Raw genomic sequence first — 21,361 nt, 5'->3', positions numbered from 1 at the left:
TATCGTGACCGCAGTCTCTAACCATCTCTGGTATCGTGACCGCGGTCTCTAACCATCTCTGGTATCGTGACCGCGGTCTCTAACCATCTCTGGTATCGTGACCGCGGTCTCTAACCATCTCTGGTATCGTGACCGCGGTCTCTAACCATCTCTGGTATCGTGACCGCGGTCTCTAACCATCTCTGGTATCGTGACCGCGGTCTCTAACCATCTCTGGTATCGTGACCGCGGTCTCTAACCATCTCTGGTATCGTGACCGCGGTCTCTAACCATCTCTGGTATCGTGACCGCGGTCTCTAACCATCTCTGGTATCGTGACCGCGGTCTCTAACCATCTCTGGTATCGTGACCGCAGTCTCTAACCATCTCTGGTATCGTGACCGCAGTCTCTAACCATCTCTGGTATCGTGACCGCAGTCTCTAACCATCTCTGGTATCGTGACCGCAGTCACTTAACCACTTGGGATCCACGCTATTGCAAAATGACGGCAACAGCGCGGACCCACATTTCCGGGACTACGTCTATTGACGTCGTCCCGGATACGAGCGGCCTGAGGGGCGCGCGCGGCGCGCTCTGTGATCGGCGAGTCCGTGAGACTCGCCTGATCACCGATCCGTGCAAGGGGTCGATCCCGACCCCTTATCACGTGATCAGCTGTCAGCCAATGACAGCTGATCATGTGATAGAACGGAGCCGGTAATCGGCTATTATTCCTCCTCGCGCTGACAGCGCGAGGAGAGAAAAAAAAAGCCGATCACCGGCGGCCGTGATCGGGACATTAGTCCCGATCACGGCCAGCAATACAGCTGACCACCTGCCCCCTGCCAGTGCCCACCTGCCCACCGCCGTGCCATCCTGAATAAAAGTAAGTGCCCCCCATCAGTGCCCCCATCAGTGCCCATAGTGCCCACAGTGCCACCCACAATGCCACCCACAGTGCCATCCAGCAGTGCCACCAACAGTGCCACCCACAGTGCCCACAATCTGCCTCAAAGGTGCTGCGACCCAGTGCCGCCCATCAGTGCCCAGCAGTGCCGCCCATCAGTGCCCAGCAGTGCCGCCCATCAGTGCCCAGCAGAGCCACCTATCAGTGCCCATCAGTCCCATCTATCAGTGGTACCTATCAGTGCCCATCCGTGCCACCCATCCGTGCCACCCATCCGTGCCACTTATCCGTGCCACCCATCCATGCCATCTTATCTGTGCCCATCTTTGCCCATCAGTGCCGCCTTATCTGTGCCCATCGGTGCCGCCTTATCTGTGCCTATTAGTGCCGCCTTAACTATGCCTATCAGTGCCCACCAGTGCAGCCTATCAGTGCCCACCAGTGCAGCCCATCAGTGCCCACCAGTGCAGCCCATCAGTGCCCACCAATGCAGCCCATCAGTGCCCACCAATGCAGCCATCAGTGCCGCCTAATCAGCGCACTTCAATGAAGGAGAAAAATGACCCGTTTGCAAAATTTTATAACAAACTATTAAAACATGATTTTTTTTTTTTTTTTTTGCATCTTTTTTTGTTTGTTTAGCAAAAAATAAAACTCCGAGCTGTAACTAAATACCACCAAAAGAAAGCTCTATTTGTGGGAAAAAAATGATAAAAATTTCATTTGGGTACAGTGTTGTATGCCCGCGCAATTGTCATTCAAAGTGCATCAGCGCTGAAAGCTGAAAATTGGTCTGGGACTGAGGGGGGTTTAAGTGCCCAGTAAGCAAGTGGTTAAACACAACGCTCCTGTGATCACGTCATACTGATTCACAACAAAGTGTTACTGCAGTCTGTGCAATTCAGCTCTGTGACACGCGGAGGAGGAGGGAGTGGAGGACTGGGAGGACAATTTTTGCCGGGCAAAATTTCGAATTTCGGTGCACCTCCTAATTTTTAGGTGTTATTTTTTGCTAAATAAATAAAATCCAAGTGGTGATTAAATCCCACCAGAAGAAAGCTCGATCTGTCTGAAAAAAATGTAAAAAAATCCCATATGAGTACAGTGTTGCATGAACGTGCAATTGTCATTCAAAATGTGACAGCTGAAAATTGGCATGGGCAGGTAGGAGGTGATAGCAGGCAAAAAACAAGAACTGGCTCCTAACTTTTTTAGCTGGCTCCTAGTTTCAAAGCAAATTTGTAAAGCCCTGATCTAGAGATCTCCACTAAAAATCCACAAAGTGTAATCAGCCCTCCCAGTTCTTAATGTTGTGTGTTTTTTTTTTTTGTTACCTTTAAAGTGATACTAAGGTTTCGTTTCATTTTGTTTTACACACAAAAAGAAAAAAAATATCATACTTGCCTGCTCTGTGCAGTGGTTTTGCACAGAGCAACCCAGATCCTCCTCTTCTCGGGTTCCTCTTCGGCACTCCTGGTCCCTCCCTCCTGTCTAGTGCCCCCAAGCTGCAGATCCGTATATCCATTCAGATACACCGTGACCCAGTCTCTCTCTCCACTCTCCTCTCTCTCCTTCCACTCTCCTCTCTCTCCTTCCTCTCTCCTTCCTCTCTCCTTCCTCTCTCCTTCCTCTCTCCTTCCTCTCTCCTTCCTCTCTCCTTCCTCTCTCCTTCCTCTCTCCTTCCTCTCTCCACTCTCCACTCTCCACTCTCTCTCCTTCCTCTCTCTCCTTCCTCTCTCTCCTTCCTCTCTCTCCTTCCTCTCTCTCTCCTTCCTCTCTCTCCTTCCTCTCTCTCCTTCCTCTCTCTCCTTCCTCACTCTCCTCTCTCTCCTCTCTCCTCTCTCCACTCTCCACTCTCCTCTTTCTCCTCTCTCTCCTCTTTCTCCTCTCTCTCCTCTCTCTCCTCTCTCTCCTCTCTCTCCTCTCTCTCCTCTCTCTCTCTCTTCTCTCTCTCTCTCTTCTCTCTCTCTCTCTTCTCTTCTCTCTCTCTCTCCTCTCTCTCTCTCCTCTCTCTCTCTCTCCTCTTTCTCCTCTCGTTGGCTTACTGATTTTGACAGCAGAGGAAGCCATTGGCGCTTCACTGCTATCTCAGCCAAAGAGGGAGAGTCCTGGACAGCCGAGTCTCTTGTGCAACATTGGGAGAGGGGCTGCTGCACACAGAATGCGTTTTTTTTTTTTTTTTTTTTTTTTTTTTTTTTTATCTGAATGCATTAGGATAAAAAAAACTTCTGCCTTTACTACCACTTTAAGGCATTTCTTGTATTACCATAAAAAATGTTTAGGTAGAAGTATTCCCCTCCACCTCCTATACTTAACTGAGCCCTCATTCTTGGTATCACTGGCTTTGCAGAGGCACTGGGAGCCATTGGCTCCCACTGGTGTCAATCAAAGCCAGTGACAAGGGGGCAGGACTGAGTCAATAGACGGCAGGGCTTGGGAGAGAGGCCGCACAAGTGTCCACTTAGGAAGCAGCTTACTAAGGGGTTCTCATGGGGGATGGGCCAAGAGCACTTGCAGTGTTGTGACACACTGAAAATTATAAAAAAAATAAATAGCAAAAGATGTGCAGGAAAACAGCAAAAGTGAAAAATAACAATCAATTTGAATACAAAAACAAACAAAAATGAGTCCTTTTAGGTATAATAAACTCCAAAAATAACAAAAAAAACTGGTATGAATTCTCCACCACCAGGTGGTTTGATGAAACTTTATTAGTGCGTGCCCCAGAAAGACATCACGTGTGATGAAACATGTCGGGCAGTGCTACACGCTGACGCCATCAAGCCTTACGTGATCCCGAAAGCTTGGGTGTTGCTTTGTTTCTTTGCCGGCAATTGCTTTTATCCATGCGCATCTTGTTTATATCTCTTGTAAGTAGCAAATCGGCTGTTTTTCAATAGATTTATTCTTGCGGTATTACATACTTGGAGTTTTTTGTTTTATATAATTGCCTCCCACCCCTGGATATTTCGGACATCCTGCTGTGAGAGGAGGTTTACTATCCCATTATGCTGGAGGCTTGGTTGTCGTCAGTGGCGGAACTACCGCCATAGCAACCCATGCAAGCGCTATGGGGCCCGCAGCCGAGTGGGGGCTGCGGGGCCCGGCAGTGGCATCTCTCTAATTAGACAATTAGGCTACTTGAAGAGCCGCCTCTGCTGAAAAATGTCGCCGCGGCGTGAAGCTCCGGCCAGCAGCAGGTTGCCTGTGATGTCCACAGCCAAGCAGTGGAGAGAGGGATCGGAGCGTGGCTGTCTTGGGGAGGAGGCGGGGCCAGCGCTGTGTTGTCTTAGGGAGGAGATTTCAGCAGTCTGGGCACAATTCCTTCACAGATCGCGCCCCCCCTCCCCAGCCATCAACCCCCACCACTGGAGTGCTCAGCGGAGCGCTCCTCGCACACCCCGGAGGAGGCATCTGGCTGAAAAGGAGAGGAAGGTACCGCGCAGGGGGCCTCACGAGCGCTGTATGGAGCCGATCTGACAGAAGGGAAGGTAGGAAAGAAGAGACGTCTGGGCGGCCCCTCTCTGGGGCTGCCAATTAGTGCTGGTAGGGGGGGGGGATAAGGGGCTCCAGCTGCAGAGAGCGGCAAAGCTACCACCATACCACAACCTTTTCTGCAGCCAGCGACCACCATTTTTTTTTATTAGAGAGAGCCACCCCCCCATACATTTTCCTGCAGCATCCCTCAGCCACAGCCAGACTGATCTTTTATATCCATCCCTGCCCCACCCCCCCCCCACTCCATTCCTCCTGATCATGTGTCATTAAAGCGGAGGTCCACCCTAAAATGGACCTCCGCTCATCGGAATCCCCCCCCTCCGGCGCCACAATCGGCACCTTTCAGGGGGGAGGGGGGTGCAGTTACCTGGATAATCCAGGTAACTGCACCCACTTCCGGGCTAGCTCTCTGCGGAACGGGGCGTACGTTACGCCCCCGTTCCGCAAGCGCCCGCCCCCTTCAGCAAGTGCCCCGCTGCCTGCTGGGAAACACACAGCTCCCAGAGGCAGCGGGGACCGTCCGGATTGCGCCGCGCGGCTCGCGCATGCGCAGTAGGGAACCGGGAAATGAAGCCGAAAGGCTGCATTTCCTGATTCCCATACCCAAGATGGCGGCGGGACCCGGCAGCCGAGCGAGCGATCGGCTTCGGGTGCCGACATCGCGGGCGCGCTGGACAGGTAAGTGTCACTATTTAAAAGTCAGCAGCTGCAGTATTTGTAGCTGCTGGCTTTAAAAAAAAAAAAAAAAAACGCGGAGTCCCGGTGGACTCCCGCTTTAACAGTAAGGGCAGCTCAGTCTTGTGTCAGTGTCCCAGTATGTCCACCTGTGATTGGCAGCCCCTGACCCCTCCCTTCACCCTGCCTTTAACCATGCCCTTACCCCTGCCTATGCAAGACTCCACTGGGGGTGGATTGGGACGGATGCTCCGCATCCTGTGCTGGCACTGCCTGCTGATTGGCTTCTCCGCTGCTACCTCCCACACTGACACCAGCACCAAGATAGAGAGCACCAACACCAGCACTGAGATAGAGAGCACTGACACCAGCACCAAGATACAGAATGCTGTCACCAGCAAAAAGATAACGAGCCCTGACACCAGCACCGAGATACAGAGCATGGACACCAGCACCGAGATAGAGAACACCGGCACCAGCACCGAGATAGAGAACACCGGCACCAGCACTGAAATAGAGAGTACTGACACTAGCACTGAGATAGAGAGTACTGACACCAGCACCGAGATAGAGAGCACTGACCCCAGTACTGAGATAGAGGACACTGACACCAGCACTGAGATAGAGAGCACTGACACCAGCACTGAGAGAGTGCACTGACACCAGCACTGAGAGAGTGCACTGACACCAGCACCGAGATAGAGTGCACTGTCACCAGCACCGAGATAGAGTGCACTGTCACCAGCACCGAGATAGAGTGCACTGTCACCAGCACCGAGATAGAGAGCACTGACCGCAGTACTGACATAGGGAGCACTGACACCAGCACTGAGATAGAGAGCACTGACACCAGCACTAAGATAAGGGAGCACTGACACCAGCTACGAGATAGAGAACACTGACACCAGCTACGAGATAGAGAACACTGACACCAGCACCGAGATAGAGAACACTGACACCAGCACCGAGATAGAGAACACTGACACCAGCACCGAGATAGAGAACACTGACACCAGCACCGAGATAGAGAGCACCGACACCAGCACCGAGATAGAGAGCACCGACACCAGCACCGAGATAGAGAGCACCGACACCAGCACCGAGATAGAGAGCACCGACACCAGCACCGAGATAGAGAGCACCGACACCAGCACCGAGATAGAGAACACCGACACCAGCACCGAGATAGAGAGCACCGACACCAGCACCGAGATAGAGAGCACTGACTCCAGCATTGAGATAAGGGAGCTCTGACACCAGCACTTTAAAGCTCTTAATATATGTAATTTATACAGTTTTTTTTTTTTATCGCTTGAATTATTTTTCCCATTATGGACGTGAGTAGGGCCTCATGTCTAGGTTTTGCCTAAGGCCTCACAAAGCCTAGAGCCGCCTCTGGGGCCTGGTGAGGATGAGGAATGTAAATTTACTGTTAAGCCTCCTGGGCCCCGCGAGTCCAGCCGTGTCCCGACACACGCAGCCACATGCAGCAGAGAGCAGAGTGGGCGGGGCAGAATGCTCAAGTGCGCCTGTGAAGGGGCATCATTTTCGGCCCATGAGGAGGGTCTGGAGTCTGGAGAGGTGGTAGGAAGGGAGGGGGAGACTATATTTTTTCATTAGGATAATTTCGGCACAAAGAGAGGGGGAGCAATGCCAGGTTCAAGGGTGCAGAATTCTGAGACTTTTTTTTAGAGAGATTTAACATCACTTTCTGCCCTGCTGAAGAATTTTTTACAGACAGGAAGTGCAGGGAAATTATTTGAATGGAGCCTGGATTGACATACAAACCTAACCGAAGTTCTTATCCTTCCCTAATCCATGCAAAACTTTTTTGATTTTTTTTACACTACATTGTACTGAATGTAACCGGTAGATTTTATTGACAGTGTTTTTGTTTTGTTGTTCGAAATTAATATAAGCTGTTGCCTGGGTACTGTGCCACATGAGTGTGGTAATCTGTTGTTCAATGGCATTAGTTCATTTTTTTTGGGGGGGGGGGCCCATACAACATTTTGCTATGGGGCCCTGTGATTTCTAGTTACGCCCCTGGTTGTCGTCATAACCAACAGAGGTATTCTGGCTGCTTGGTTGATCATCCTAGACATAAAGTTTCATCAAATCACTGGTGGAAAATTCATACCTGTGTTGTTGGGTGTTTTTTTTTTGGACTTTATTATACCTAAAGGACTCGGTCATCAATTTCTTTTGTTCTTGTATTCAAGTTGATTATGTTTTTCACTTTTGCGGTTATAAACACCTTTTAAAAAAAATTATTGTCAGTGTGTCACAATAGTACAAGCATATTATTCATATATATTTCAGATTTATATTTTTTTGATTAGTGTGATTTTATATATTATGTTGGTTGCTACTTGGATTATATCTACTAGTTCAGGGGTAGGCAACCTTTTGAGCGCAGTGTGGCGAAAAAAAATTTCTGAGAAATGCAGAGTGCCTATTTTATTACAAAAAAAGTCAACTTCTCACTCTCAATCACAAAAAGGATTTTTTTATGAAGTAAATGCTTTAAACTGCTAGAATGGTAGTAAGAAATTTAACATCCTGCGCTCTCACGGCTGAGATCAGCCCCAATTCATGCACCTTCACACCTCAGATCAGCCCCAATTCACCTGCTCTTCTGTCCCACCACTGTAACCTCCCCCGCTCATCTGCCCCACCACTGTACTACCCTGCACATCTCCACCTCTTTACCCCCTGTTCAACTGTCCCACCACTGTGACCCCCTTTTCTCATCTGCCCCACCTCTGTAGCCCCCATTTTGAAAAACTTTTTTTTTTTTTTTTTTTTGCTATATATCTTAAAAAAAAAAAAGTCATCAGTTTAGACCAATATGTAATGTTCTACATATTTTTGGTAAAAAAAAATCGCAATAAATATGTGTATAAGTTATAGCGTCTACAAAATAGGGGATATATTTATGGCATTTTTATTATTTTTATTATAATTATTATTTTTTTTTTGTGGATCTGCGACAGATCGCACACTTTTGACAGGGACCATTGGCATTTATACAGCGATTGGAGCTAAAAATAGCCATGAATTCGTGTATAAATGTCACTGGCAGGGAAGGGGTTAACACTAGGGGTTGATCAAGGAGTTAAGCGTCCTAGGGAGGTGTTTCTAACTGCGGGGGGATGGGGCTGACGGGAGTAGAGTTCGCTGTTCATTTTTTTTTATTTTTTTTTTTATAAATTCTTCATTTTTTTCATAGATTTCACATTACAATTCATTACACGCCTATATTGTCTTTAACAGTTGTATCTTTCAATATTTCCAGTTTATACCTTCCATGTAAATTCACCTTTTTAATTTATCCCTTCCCCATCTCCCCTATCTTAATCATCGTCTAACCAAGGAGAGAGAGAGAGCGAAAAAAAATGTATACTAATCCCCCCCTGCTATTAACAAATGTCTAAACAGGGAATTTTTGATTTTTTCTTTTGCCATTGGGATATCCAGCAACAGAAACGTTGCTGGTCTATTTCCAATGGCAATTCCTGTTATTGTTTTAATAGTATCAGCTACCATCTCTCAAAACTCTCAAATTTTTGGGCATTCCCAGAAGATATGTAATGTTCCCTCTGCTCCATAGCATCTCCAGCAGGCCTCAGATATTTGGGGGTAGATCTGATGTAATACTTTTGGTGTTCTGTACCACCTAGTAAGAATTTTATATCCCCCTTCTTGGTATCTGCTTGCTGTTGAGGCCTTTTGATTAAACAGCAAGATCTTATCCTTTTGTTCTGGGGAGAATATAATCTCTAGATCTCTCTCCCAGGCCTTAAAAAAAAAAAAGGGGTGAGTTCGCTGTTCCTGATCATGAGGAACAACAGATCTCTCTACTTCCCTGACAGAACAGTGTTTACATTGACAGATCCCCGTTCTGGCTCTCTGGGGAGCAATCACAGGTTGCCGGCGGACAACGCAGCTGCAGGCCACGTGCATCAGCTCCCTGTGCCGTGGGCGCACACGCACCCCCTATAGCCCTTAAAGCAGCTGCTGTACATCTATGGTGATTCGCGCAAGGGAGCCAACCTACTGATGTATAATGACAAATCATCAACAAACAAATCATCCTCATGTCCAATGTGCCGGCAGGTGACGCAGGATGCTTTTAGACCCCTTTACACCATGCCGCCCATAGCGTCGGTGGTAAAACGCCGCTATTTTTAGCGGCGTCTTACCGTCGGATTTGCGGTGCATTTTCCGCCGCTAGCGGGGCACTTTTACCCCCGCTAGCGGCCGAGAGAGGGTTAAAACCGCTGGCAATACGCCGCAATAGCGGCGTTTTGCCAGCGGTATTACAGCGCTGCCCCATTGATTTCAATGGGGAGCAGTGGGGGAGGAGCGGTAAACACACCGCTCTTTCACCGCTCCAAAGAAGCTGCTGGCAGGACTTTTCCTGACGTCCTGCCAGCGCACCGCTGCAGTGTGAAAGCCCTCGGGTCTTTCCCACTACAGACAAAAGGTGCAGCTATGTTAGGGCGGATTGCAGGTGCTATTTCTAATGCTATAGCGCCTGCAAAACGCCCTTGGTGTGAATGGGGTCTAAAAGTGAATGTAAAGGTTGTTTTTTTTAAACAGACATGTTACCTCCCTTTTTCTAGGGTGCCCCCTGGTATCGCTCCTGCTGCCTCCTCCGCGTTGAGTGCCCCCATGTAGAGCTGCATTCCATGGGGCCCCTCGTGCGGGCGTACTCCTGAGTCCTGCTGCTGCGTCCATTGACACAGACAGCAGGACTTGGCCGGCTCCCATGGCACTGGATTTGATTGACCGCAATGGCTCCCGCTGCTATCAATCTATCTAATGAGGACCTGAGACAGCGGCTGGAGCTGCTGTGCTGGTTCTCATTGCTGGAAAGATTGGGTTCAGGTAAGTAAAAAGGGGGCTCCTGCACCACAAAAGGTTTTTCACCTTTAGACCCCTTTCACAATGATGCAGTTTTCAGGCGTCCTAGCGCCTGAAAACTGCCTGCCATGCCCGTCCGAATGTGAGAGCCTGAGTGCTTTTACACTGGGGCAGTGTGCCTGCGGGATGTTAGAAAAAGTCCTGCAAGCAGCATGTTTGGGAGCGCTGTATGCATCGCTCCCAAAATGCCCATTGAAATGAATGCTTCCGAAGCACCTGCAAAGTGCTTCGACAGCACCGCAACACAGGCGTTTTTAACCACTTCCATACCGGACCTATTCTGGCACTCCTCTCCTACATGTAAAAATCATAAAAAATAGAAAATTACTCAGAACCCCATAACATTTATGTATGTTTTTTAGTAAACACTCTAGGGAATAAAATGACGGTCGTTGCAACATTTTATCTCACATGTGCAGCAATTTTTCAAATGCGTTCGTTTTTTTTTTTTTTCCCCAAAAAAAAAAAAAGTTTCTTGAATTAACAAAACAGTGAAGTTAGCCCAATTTTTTGTATACTGTGAAAGATGATGATATGCCAAGTAAATGGATAAGATACCCAACATGTCACACTTTAAAATTGCGTACACTCATGGAATGGTGCCAAACTTCAGTACTTAGAAATCTCCATAGGTGGCACTTTAAATTTTTTTTACAGGTTACCAGTTTAGAGTTAGAGGAGGTCTAGTGCTAGAATTGTTGCTTGCATTCTAACGTATGCAGCGATGCCATTCAAACCACACATGTGAGGTATTTACATATGTGGGCGGGACTTGCGTGAGCATTCGCTTCTGAGCGCGAGCTACCGTGGACAGAGGCATTATAAAGAAGAGAAAAAAAAATTTTTAATTCACTTTTTTTTTGCTACATTTTCTTTAACTTTTTTTTTTTCTTATCACTTTTATTCCTATTACAAAGAATGTAAACATCCCTTGTAATAGGAATGGTGCATGACAGGTCCTCTTTACGGAGAGATGTGGGGTCAATAAGACCCCACATCTTTCCTCCAGGCTGGAAAGCATGAGATAAAAAAAAAATTGATCTCACCCTTACCAGCCCCAATTGCGACTTAGTTTAATTTAAAATTGCAGACGTCGTAACGCCGCACATGGGCCTCCGACGGTCATAGAGATGATTGGTGACCATGCGGCGGCAGATTCTTTCTCCGGGTCCCCGATGGCCCAGGAGAGCCCGGAGAAGTACCCGGATGGTGGCGGGAGGGGGTTGTCCCTTCCAGTCGCCTGTAAGAAAGATCAAGCGGCAGAACTGCCCTGTGATTGTTGTTAAGGTACACAGAATCGCCGGCTGAAAGCGAGGGTATCTGATGCCTTTAGCTGCAAGCATCATTCAGATATTCCCACTGATATTCAAGGACGTCATATGACAGCCTTGGGCTGGAAGTGGTTAACCCCTTCTTTTAACCCCTTCAGCGCCGCTGAAATGAGTGGCACTTTAGCGCTAATGCACAGTGCGAAAGGGGCCTAATGCAATAAGGGGAAAAACCTCAAGACTTTACAGTTCCTTTAAGCTAAACCAGGGAATCGGTTATTTTTTCTGTGAAGGTTGCCTGAACTAATTCACAAATACTTTAGCGATTTAAAACTTTGTTTTAAAGTGTATCTCTAGGAAAAAACTTTAATTTTGTATACAGGGGGGAGGGCTAAACCCTCTGTCATGTATATTATTTATTTTTATTGCTGCTTGTTTCCCTATTGGGGAGGTTTACCCATCTTTTTATTTTGAAATAAACTAAGGGGGAATCCAACATTTAATTGTCCCCAGGAAAATTAATGGGAAATCTGTTCTTCCAATGGGCACATTTGTTTCAGGGACAAATGTATAAGAGGGGAATTCCTCTTACTTTGGTAGGTTTCCTCTAACACTGTTGCCTTTCTGGGATAGGAAGCAGTGGCGGCCCGTCCATAGGGGGCGCCTGGGCGCCGCCCCCCCTGTGTGGTAAAAAAAAAAAAAATGTAAAAAAAAAAAAAAGTTTTAAAACTGGCCCTTTAAAAAAAAAAAAAGTTCTTTAAGGAAGTGCTCGAGCGCCGGTCACACTGCACGCCGGGAAACGCCACGCCAATGCAATCATGAGATTGCAGGCGTGGCGCTTCATTTGCGGGCGTTTAGCCCGCCTCAGGGCGCTTTCTGAAGCGCTGAGTAGCTTCCGCCCGGCGCTGTAGTATGTGTTACTACGGCCGGGCGGGCAGGTTGATTGACATCTGAGTTGACTCAGATGTCACTTCCTGTCTTCTCTCTCCCATCTCACCTGAGAGAGGAAACAGGAAGTAAGAGGAGTAGAGCGGTGTGAGGAGCGGCTGCGGAGAGCACACAGTCAGGTAAGGTGTGTGTGTGTGTGTGTGTGTGTGTGTGTGTGTGTGTGTGTGTGTGTGTTATTTTTAAAACTTTCATTCATATAATGCCTGGCGATCAAGAGTGCTGGGATTCACGAAAGGAGGAAATGGTTAAAAAAAAAGTAAAGTAGTAATTGTTCATAATACAGTCATGATGGGCATTATGCTTGATGTGGACCTGCAATCAGGATCGTGCTGCAACAGATAAGACCTGGGACTTAACTCAGGACTTGCCAAAGTATGAGGATAGCCCCATGAGAGAACAAGTGGTGCGGGATCCCCAAGGGCTCAGAGTATTATTCCGAGGCCTGTATTCACAAGGGACCCCCTTGCAGCTAGGACTTTTCTTTGTCCACAAAGGCAACTTCTGTGTTTTACCTGGAGTATTAGATTATGATAGCTTTGTCCTCTATAGCAGAGTTGTGTTTTGGGTCTTACTGATCTGGCCAGTAATTCAATAGCTCATTCTACTGTTTGAATTCTCCCCAGCCTCTTACATCTCATGGCATCTTCAGCACCAGGACCTCCTGATATGGCTTCACCATGAGCTCATCCTAGCCACAGCTGGGTATCAGCGGAGACTTTTTAGGGTGTGATTGGGAACTCTGAAGGGGAAAATCTTTCCTCTGCAGTTCTGAAATAGGCCTGTGGGCAAAATACTGGTGTGTGTGTGTGTTCTCAGCAGGGTCAGGCTTTACAAAGCACATTCGTTATTTGTGCACGAGTTGGTTTTTGTGATGATGAGAAGTGCAGACTGTTGAAATGTGGCTTCTCCCTGTGCAGGTGTTGGAGTGGTTTGGTGTTACTTTACCTGCTTACTTTGTATTGGTTTCCCTGCTCAGTCATGGATCCATTACAGCTGTTCCATGTGTTGTGTTTGTGCTGACATAAGCATGGTTGCTCGGCTGTGCTGTTTCCAACAAAGTGACCTTCTCCCCTCTAGCTATGAGTTTTACCAGCACTATTTCTTATAGCTCCTGGCTACAGTATGATGTGCTGCTGCTTCTGGTGGCTGCCATCACATCCTTCATCGAACTGCGGAGCCCACTGACTGTGCAGACTCACATGGATTGCAGAGTGCTGTATTGATATCGATATGTATAGGTGTACTATTATCCAGGATTGCAGAGTGCTGTATTGATATCTATATGTATAGGTGTAACATAATCCGATATTTCAGAGTTATATATATGTACCATTATCCAGGATTGCAGAGTGCTGTATATATATCTATTTATAGTATCCATGTGAGTCTGCAAAACTTGGATAATATCACATCTATACATAGCTATACAGAAGTCTGCTATCCTGAATAATGGTATACCTATAAATACACAGTATATATCTATACAGCACTCTGCAATCCTGGGTAGTGGTACACACATATACACACAGATGTGTCTATCCAGAAGTCTGTAATCCTGAATAATGTTACACCTATACATATAGAACTCAGTAATTCTGAATACACAGCTACAGTGTTACACTACTGTTTTAATATATACAGTTTCTATACAGCTCTCTGCAATTCTGGGGCAATGATACACCTATACACACTTATACACAGGTATGCCTATACATAACCCTGTATTTCTGGATACATAGATAATGTTAGTACAGTATGTCTATGTACACAGCTACTGTATTTGCAGGACAATGAAATTCTGGATACACGCCAATATCATTCTACAAATTCTGGGTGTGGCTTATGAGAAGTGGGAGGGGCCAACCATGGATGGGCGGGGTCTTGCGCCCCCCCATCCTAAAACTTCACCAGCCGCCACTGATAGGAAGTATAGGGAAAATTCCTCATTGTACAGCAAAAAAATAGAAAATAATCTGGCCAGGGGGTTTAACTCTATCCAGAACTACAAAATGTAGTTTTGATTATTCATATAGGTTTAGGTTTTTTGCTTGGCTTTGAGCCATGTATACGTTGTAAAAGGGATATATGTATCTGCCTTACTGTTTATACAAATCACTAAAAAACGACATTTGTTCTTACTTTCCCAGGAGTGAGTGGGGAGCTTATTGAAGCCAAATCATTTGACATGTGGGAAGGAGGTAAGATGCTACATGTATCATGCACATGTTCTGAAAAATATTGATATTTCATAATTGGAAATGGCATCTCTCATTGCTACTGGTGACAGTCAACCAAGCACGTAAATTGGTTTCCCTGATGGAGTAGCTCCTTTAATGTCGAGGGTAAGTGGTCTCGTAGTTATGTCACCGGTGAGTAGTCCCCATCAGTGCAGCACTCCATCAGTGTCCAGTCTTAACAAATCACTTACTATTCCTGTAGAAATTGTTCCCGTCTTTAACCACTTAAGCCATGTTGAGCCCATTGAATATTTTTTTTTTTTTTGTCCCAAGTGATTGAATAACACACAAAAAAAAAAGTTTACAAAAAGTTGACACTAAATGATATATTGCTCACACACGCCATAGTTATGTGGAATTGCACCCCAAAATATATTCTGCTGCTTCTCCTGAGTACGGGGATACCACATGTGGGGGACTTTTTGGGAGCCATGTAATAACTGGCAATGAGTCTTTCACATCACTGTTTAGGAATTCTGGCCCGTTCTTTGCAGAGTTGTTTTAATACAGTCACATTGGAGGATTTTCGAACATGAACGGCTTGTTTAAAGTCTTGCCACAGCATCTCAATCGGTTTTATGTCCTGACTTTGACTATGCCACTCCAAAACCTTAATTTAAAAAAACATAATTCTTGAGAAATTCAGAGGTGGACTTGCTGGTGTTTCGGATCATTATCCTGCAATTAACCCACTTGCACTTGAACTTGCGTTCACAAACTGATGACAGGACATTATCCTTCAGGATTTTCTGGTAGAGTGCAGAATTTACCTTTTTTTACAGTACATGAAGAAAAAAAGAAAAAAAAAAGCATTTTAGTAGCGTTTAGGAACATCCGCGCTTTTTTTAGGGGTGTTTTTTTTCTGCTAGAAAAAACGTTGCAAAATATTTTTTTTCTGCTCCTAGATGCTGAAGCTCAAAAAACAATAGCCTAATGTAGTGTGCATGGACACATTGGAGAACACCATTTACCTTCTAGGAGCAGAAAAAAATGGAACTAATGGCCTCTAGGAGCTCTAGTGTGCACGGAGCCTAAATCTGGAATACCAAGGGTGTCCCTTTTTCTTTCTACTTTTTTAAAGGGTGTGTGTGTGGGGGATACACAGTAGAATTTTACTACATAGGTTTTAACCCCTTCATGCACAAGCCTTTTTGATATTTGTTGCTTACAAATTAAAATCCATATTTTTTGCTAGAATATTACTTAGAACCCCCAATTTTTTTTTTTTTTTTTTTTTTTTTAATCAGAGACCCTAGAAAGTAAAGCCGAGTAAATAGATAACTAAAATGTTATGCTTTAAAATTGTGTACACTCGTAGAATGGCGACAAATGACAGTACTTAAAAATCTCCATGGGCAATGCTTTTTTTTCTACAGTTACCTGTTAGAGGGGGTCTTGCACTAGAATTATTACTCACTCGAACGATTGCGGCGATGCCTCACATGTGTGGTTTGAACACTGTTTACATTTGCGGTCGCCACTTACATATGCATTTGCTTCTACATGTGAGTACGGAGGGATGGGGCGCTTTTTTTCTTGCATCCCTTGTGACAGTAATAGGCAGTGACAGGTACTCTTTTATGGAGGGATCTGGAGTCTATAAGACCCCAAGTCCCTTTTTGCACTTAAAAGCATTCAAAACGCCAAGTTTGGCTGTTTTGAATACTGATTTTTTTATTTTTTATTTGCCACCTTTATTTATGTCTTCTGTAAACTGGAAGTAATTTCGTGACATCACTTCCGGTTTGCTAGATCCGAGACCCGGTCAGCCGACCCGGTGGGAAGGGAGAGCCCGGCTGAGCCATGGGAATGGGGAAGTCTCCTCCCACTGCTTGAGATAGCTTTTGGCCACATCGGTTGTTATCCCAAGAAAGCCAACCGCCGTATCTAAAGAACGGAACAGTTGTGAGGCGTGCAACTGCATGCATTACTCCGGTACAACCCCTTCAAGCCGAGGCCGCATTTTTGCGTACGGTCAACGTGAAGGGGTTAATATTGTTCTTGTGTTTGCTGCTCAGTGGAATACAATGACTTGTTTAATTCATTTTTAAAACACTCCCACTTGCCTTGTGTGTTCTTTGTTGCAAATACTTGGTAGTTCTGGTCGTACCATAATATGCATATCTTTCCTGTAACCTATGGCAATTATGAATGATTCCCCATCCACACATTTAAGAATGATGGGGGGGATCCTCCTCTCTATAATATTGTATTCTGACAGCGAGGAGACTCCTCCGCTGTTAGGATACAGATCAGCGCTGCAGCCACTGATTGATTGGCTTATTTCCAGCAGAAGTCAGTTGATTTATATATGGATTGAAGTTCATCTGATCACTGCTGAACTGGCCCCAATTTCGATCCCTTTATGGGCAACTTAACTAGGTTTTGTAATTGCAAAACTGAGACATGCTGGTAGTAGGAATAGTTGTACTGAACTGGTATACGTAGGTAGTAGTATCTCCCTGAATGTTAAAGCTGAGGTTTAGTTATGGCTTTTTTGCATAGTAAAGCTGGCTATAGACTGGTAGTTGGTTGTGTGTTTTTTTTTTTTTTTTTTCTTTCTTTCTTCCGCCAGAAGGTGGAATCCCACTGCAGCCACTGCCAAAGAAAAGTTTATTTTCATACATTAGGGGACACAGAGCCATAGTAACTATGTGGGTTATAGGCCACCTTCAAGTTATGGACACTGGCACGCCCTAAGACAAGAAGTGCACTCCCTATATAACCCCTCCCACTACTGGGAGTTCCTCAGTTTTTTCGCCAGTGTCTAAGGTATTGGTCACGAGTAAAGATGTGCTCTGCTGAGCTCCACTGGAACAATCCTTTCTGGGGCTATTCATGCTGACCCGAGTCCATTCAAAGTGTCCTTTTTTTTAGCCAAATGGAATGGTACCCAGGCCTCGTATCCGAAGAAAAAAGCTTTTGCCTGCAAATACTTCTCTTTTAGAGAACTGGACCCTGGGATGCAGTACTTTTTTGGTAGTGAGGCCATTAAGTTTTACTGGCAGGGTGCTGTTGCAGGTCCAGGATTGTGGGTTACCTCTAGGTTCCCCTGCTCCTGAACGTTTGGGTCTGTTGGTTACCACAGAAAACAATGCAGCGGGAAGGTAAGGAGTTTTCTGAGAAATATTTTAGAATTTTCTTATGAAGGTCTCCTTTAAGTAAAATGTTGTCATGCCTATGTGTCACCACTGGGGGGCTGTATTGAGCACTCACTGCCTCATGCTTCACAGCGCTGTGTCAGGAGCCGATCATTTCCTCCTCCTCTGGCCAAAGCCAACATTCTCCTTTGACAGAAGTCGATCAAACAGTCGAGTTCTGTTAAGCAGGGACGGTCACAAACTGATCGAAATAAGGCTGGACATCCAGACAAATTTTGAGCCGCTTTACTTTTAGTCCAACTCAGACCAGTGTAACTATGCATGTTCCATACCTGGCCATTCCCTATGGAAGGTGTTAATTAGTTGTAGTAGGCATCACTACTATAGTGATCACATCTAGCTATTGGTTCCTGTGCTGGCTTGCTGCTTAATGAACAATGGAATGCTAATTTGGTACAGACATTCACAGAATACTTTACATTTTCTCAATGAATTTAAAAACATTCTGTGATTGAATGAGGTGGATAGGCAAGGAGGTAACCTCATGCAGGACCTGGAAGCTGGCGGCAATCACTGTAGTAGCAGTGCTTACTACAGAGTGATTGCCACCTTCCACAAGGATCAGCCAGATATGGCACATAAATTATGTTGGTCCAAGTTGCAGTAATGTGACTATGCAAAAAAAAAAAAAAAAAAAGCCATACCCAAGTTTCAGCCTTTAAAATCTTTCCGTATCCCTCAATGGACTTTTTGGTGAGTACTAAAATTAAAAGGTTTGAGCTTCTTTCCTTAGTTTTCCAGGAACATTTATCTCCTTTTTTGATGTATCATTTTTCTATTACATTGTCCAGTATCGTTTTTTACTAGTTGAAAATACTACTATATTTAACTCCCTTATTAGATATTTAATAGCTTTTATTCATTTTTTACCTAGATGTATCTGAGCTGTTGAATTTCCTACGGCCAATCCACGAAGGCACACTAGTACTATTGGCATCTTATGATGATCCAGCCACCAAGTAAGCAGAAGACACGTTTCCTAATATAACAGGGTGCCTGTTTACAGAAAATTTTATGCAGAGGGGGAGGGGGGCACTGCCCTGTGTGTGTGTGTTTAGTCAGAATTCAGTAATCTCAGTCATCCCTGCCGTTTTTTAATTGCTAATCTGCACTATGCTTTGGACATAAAGACTCTCTGCAGAGGAGTCGGAGGTAAGCCACCCTCCTATTATGTATACAATAGGTACCAACCCTTCATACCCTGACACTCCAATTCAGCCTGTAGAGCTCAAAACCAGAGGTCAGTCAGCCTCTCTGACAAACCTTCTGCATGAATATGTGCCCCCACTTCTTTAAGTGGGGGGGGCGCTGATGTGCATCTGGACAGTTTCAGGGTAGATTGCCTTTCTGGCATTTGGTTGCAGAAGACACCCTTGTTGGCCCACAAAACAACATATATTATCTCGCTGGATTATCAGCATCCTTGGACCCATTGCTCCAGTCTGTTTAGGGACACAGGTTTTGGGGCCCCTTCCTGGCATCCTCATTGTGGAGATGATTGGATGAATTTCTCCTAAGAAGGTCAGCTTTGTAGACCCTTGGACCTGGTACTTCTTGGAGGGCCTAATACAGTGGGGCAAAAAAGTATTTAGTCAGCCACCAATTGTGCAAGTTCTCCCACTTAAAAAGATGAGAGGCCTGTAATTGTCATCATAGGTATACCTCAACTATGAGAGACAAAATGTGGAAACAAATCCAGACAATCACATTGATTTTTGAAAGAATTTATTTGCAAATTATGGTGAAAAATAAGTAATTGGTCACCTACAAACGAGCAAGATTTCTGGCTCACAGACATGTAACTTCTTCTTTAAGAGGCTCCTCTGTCCTCCACTCATTACCTGTATTAATGGCACCTGTTTGAGGTTGTGGACAGGTGCCTTTTATACAACAAGTTCAAACAGTCACACGCCAAACTCCACTATGGTGAAGACCAAAGAGCTGTCGGACACCAGAAACAAAATTGTAGACCTGCACCAGGCTGGGGAGACTGAATCTGCAATAGGCAAGCAGCTTGGTGTGAAAAAATCAACTGTGGGAGCAATAATCAGAAAATGGAAGACATACAAGACTACTGATAATCTAATCTCCCTTGATCTCGGGCTCCAGGCAAGATCTCACCCCGTGGGGTCAAAATGATCACAAGAATGGTGAGCAGAAATCCCAGAGCCTCACGGGGGGGACCTAGGGAATGCCCTGCAGAGAACGGAGACCAACCTTAACAAAAGCTACCATCAGTAACACACTACGCGCCAGGGACTCAGATCCTGCAGTGCCAGACATGTCCCCCTGCTTGAGCCAGTAAATGTCCGGGCCCCGTCTGAGGTTTGCTAGAGAGCATTTGGATGATCCAGAAGAGGATTGGCAGAATGTCATATGGTCAGATGAAACCAAAGTAGAACTGTTTGGTAGAAACACAACTCGTCATGTTTGGAGGAGCGAGAATGCTGAGTTGCAACCAGAGAACACCATACCTACTGTGAAGCATAGGGGTGGCAAAATCATGCTTTGGGGCTGTTTCTCTGCAAAGAAAACAAGGCGACTGATCCGTGTACATGAAAGAATGAATGGGGCCATGTATTGTGAGATTTTGACTGCAAACCTCCCATCAGCAAGGGCATTGAAGATGAAACGTGGCTGGGTCTTTCAGCATGGCCATGATCCCAAACACACCGCCCGGGCAACGAAGGAGTGACTTCGTAAGAAGCATTTCTAGGTCCTGGAGTGGGTTAGCCAGTCTCCAGATCTCAACTCCATAGAAAACCTTTGGAGGGAGTTGAAAATCTGTGTTGCCCAGTGACAGCCCCAAAACATCACTGCTCTAGAGGAGATCTGCATGGAGGAATGGGCAAACATACCAGCAACAGTGTGTGACGACCTTGTGAAGACTTATAGAAAATGTTTGACCTCTGTCATTGCCAACAAAGGATATATAGCAAAGTATTAAGATGAACTTTTGATATTGATAAAATACTTATTTTCCACTATAATTTGCAAATAAATTCTTTCAAAAATCAGACAATGTGATTGTCTGGATTTGTTTCCACATTTTGTCTCTCATAGTTGAGGTATACCTATGATGACAATTACAGGCCTCTCATCTTTTTAAGTGGTAGAACTTGCACAATTGGTGGCTGACTAAATATTTTTTTGCCCCACTGTATGTACAAGCTTTGTCTGGGTAAGGCTTTGCAGATGCCTACTGCTGACTACTCAATGCCCTCAGCAGACAAGGCTGGTTAAAGTAGAACTGAACTGTATCTGAGCACCTCAAACTGAAAATGCTGTTAAATTAATTTTTTAAATTCAAAGCAAACTCACCCATGAATCATTTGCCCTTAATCAAATGGCCATAGCTAGAAATGCTAGAGGGGCATTTTCAAAGTGATTTCTCTACAAATAAAGCATAAAGACATTTATGGATGTCTTCATGCTTTATTTTGTTGAGGAATTACTTGAACACACCCCTTATTTCTAGCCATAGCCATCTTGGGAAAGGATAGATTATTTTATGTAGCATTTACTTCCTGGAATCCATCTGCCCTCAAGCACACAGGTAGGAGAGTGTGCTTAACGGAGAAAGCCCCTTCTCTCCTACAGATGAAAGGAAAAAAACATGCCCATGAAGACTGCTGGGATGTATGACATCATTTTAGCTCAGGACAGAAACCAGGACACAACTAAAGAAATGCAAAAAAAAAAAATTAAAACAAGTAAATCTATGACTTCCTATCTTCCTACCTTCTTAAGCCTTCAAA

General features: G+C 45.4%; 1 protein-coding gene across 8 annotated transcripts in view; it reads left to right on the top strand.

Annotated features, from left to right (window-relative positions):
- Positions 1-21,361, top strand: part of FAM3A (FAM3 metabolism regulating signaling molecule A) — a 104,219-nt gene that overhangs the window by 70,180 nt on the left and 12,678 nt on the right. For all 8 annotated transcript variants that reach the window (XM_077478797.1, XM_077478796.1, XM_077478793.1 and 5 more), the window contains 2 exons: positions 14,353-14,403; positions 18,478-18,562. In XM_077478797.1, the coding sequence (XP_077334923.1) occupies positions 14,353-14,403; positions 18,478-18,562 (136 nt within the window). The remainder of the gene's footprint in view (positions 1-14,352; positions 14,404-18,477; positions 18,563-21,361) is intronic.

Source organism: Lithobates pipiens, unplaced genomic scaffold (genome assembly GCF_037356315.1).
Source record: "Lithobates pipiens isolate NorthernLeopardFrog02 unplaced genomic scaffold, aLitPip1_a1.2 Scaffold_1, whole genome shotgun sequence".
Classification (NCBI taxonomy): Eukaryota; Metazoa; Chordata; class Amphibia; order Anura; family Ranidae; genus Lithobates; species Lithobates pipiens.
This window is presented reverse-complemented; position numbering and strand designations above follow the sequence as displayed.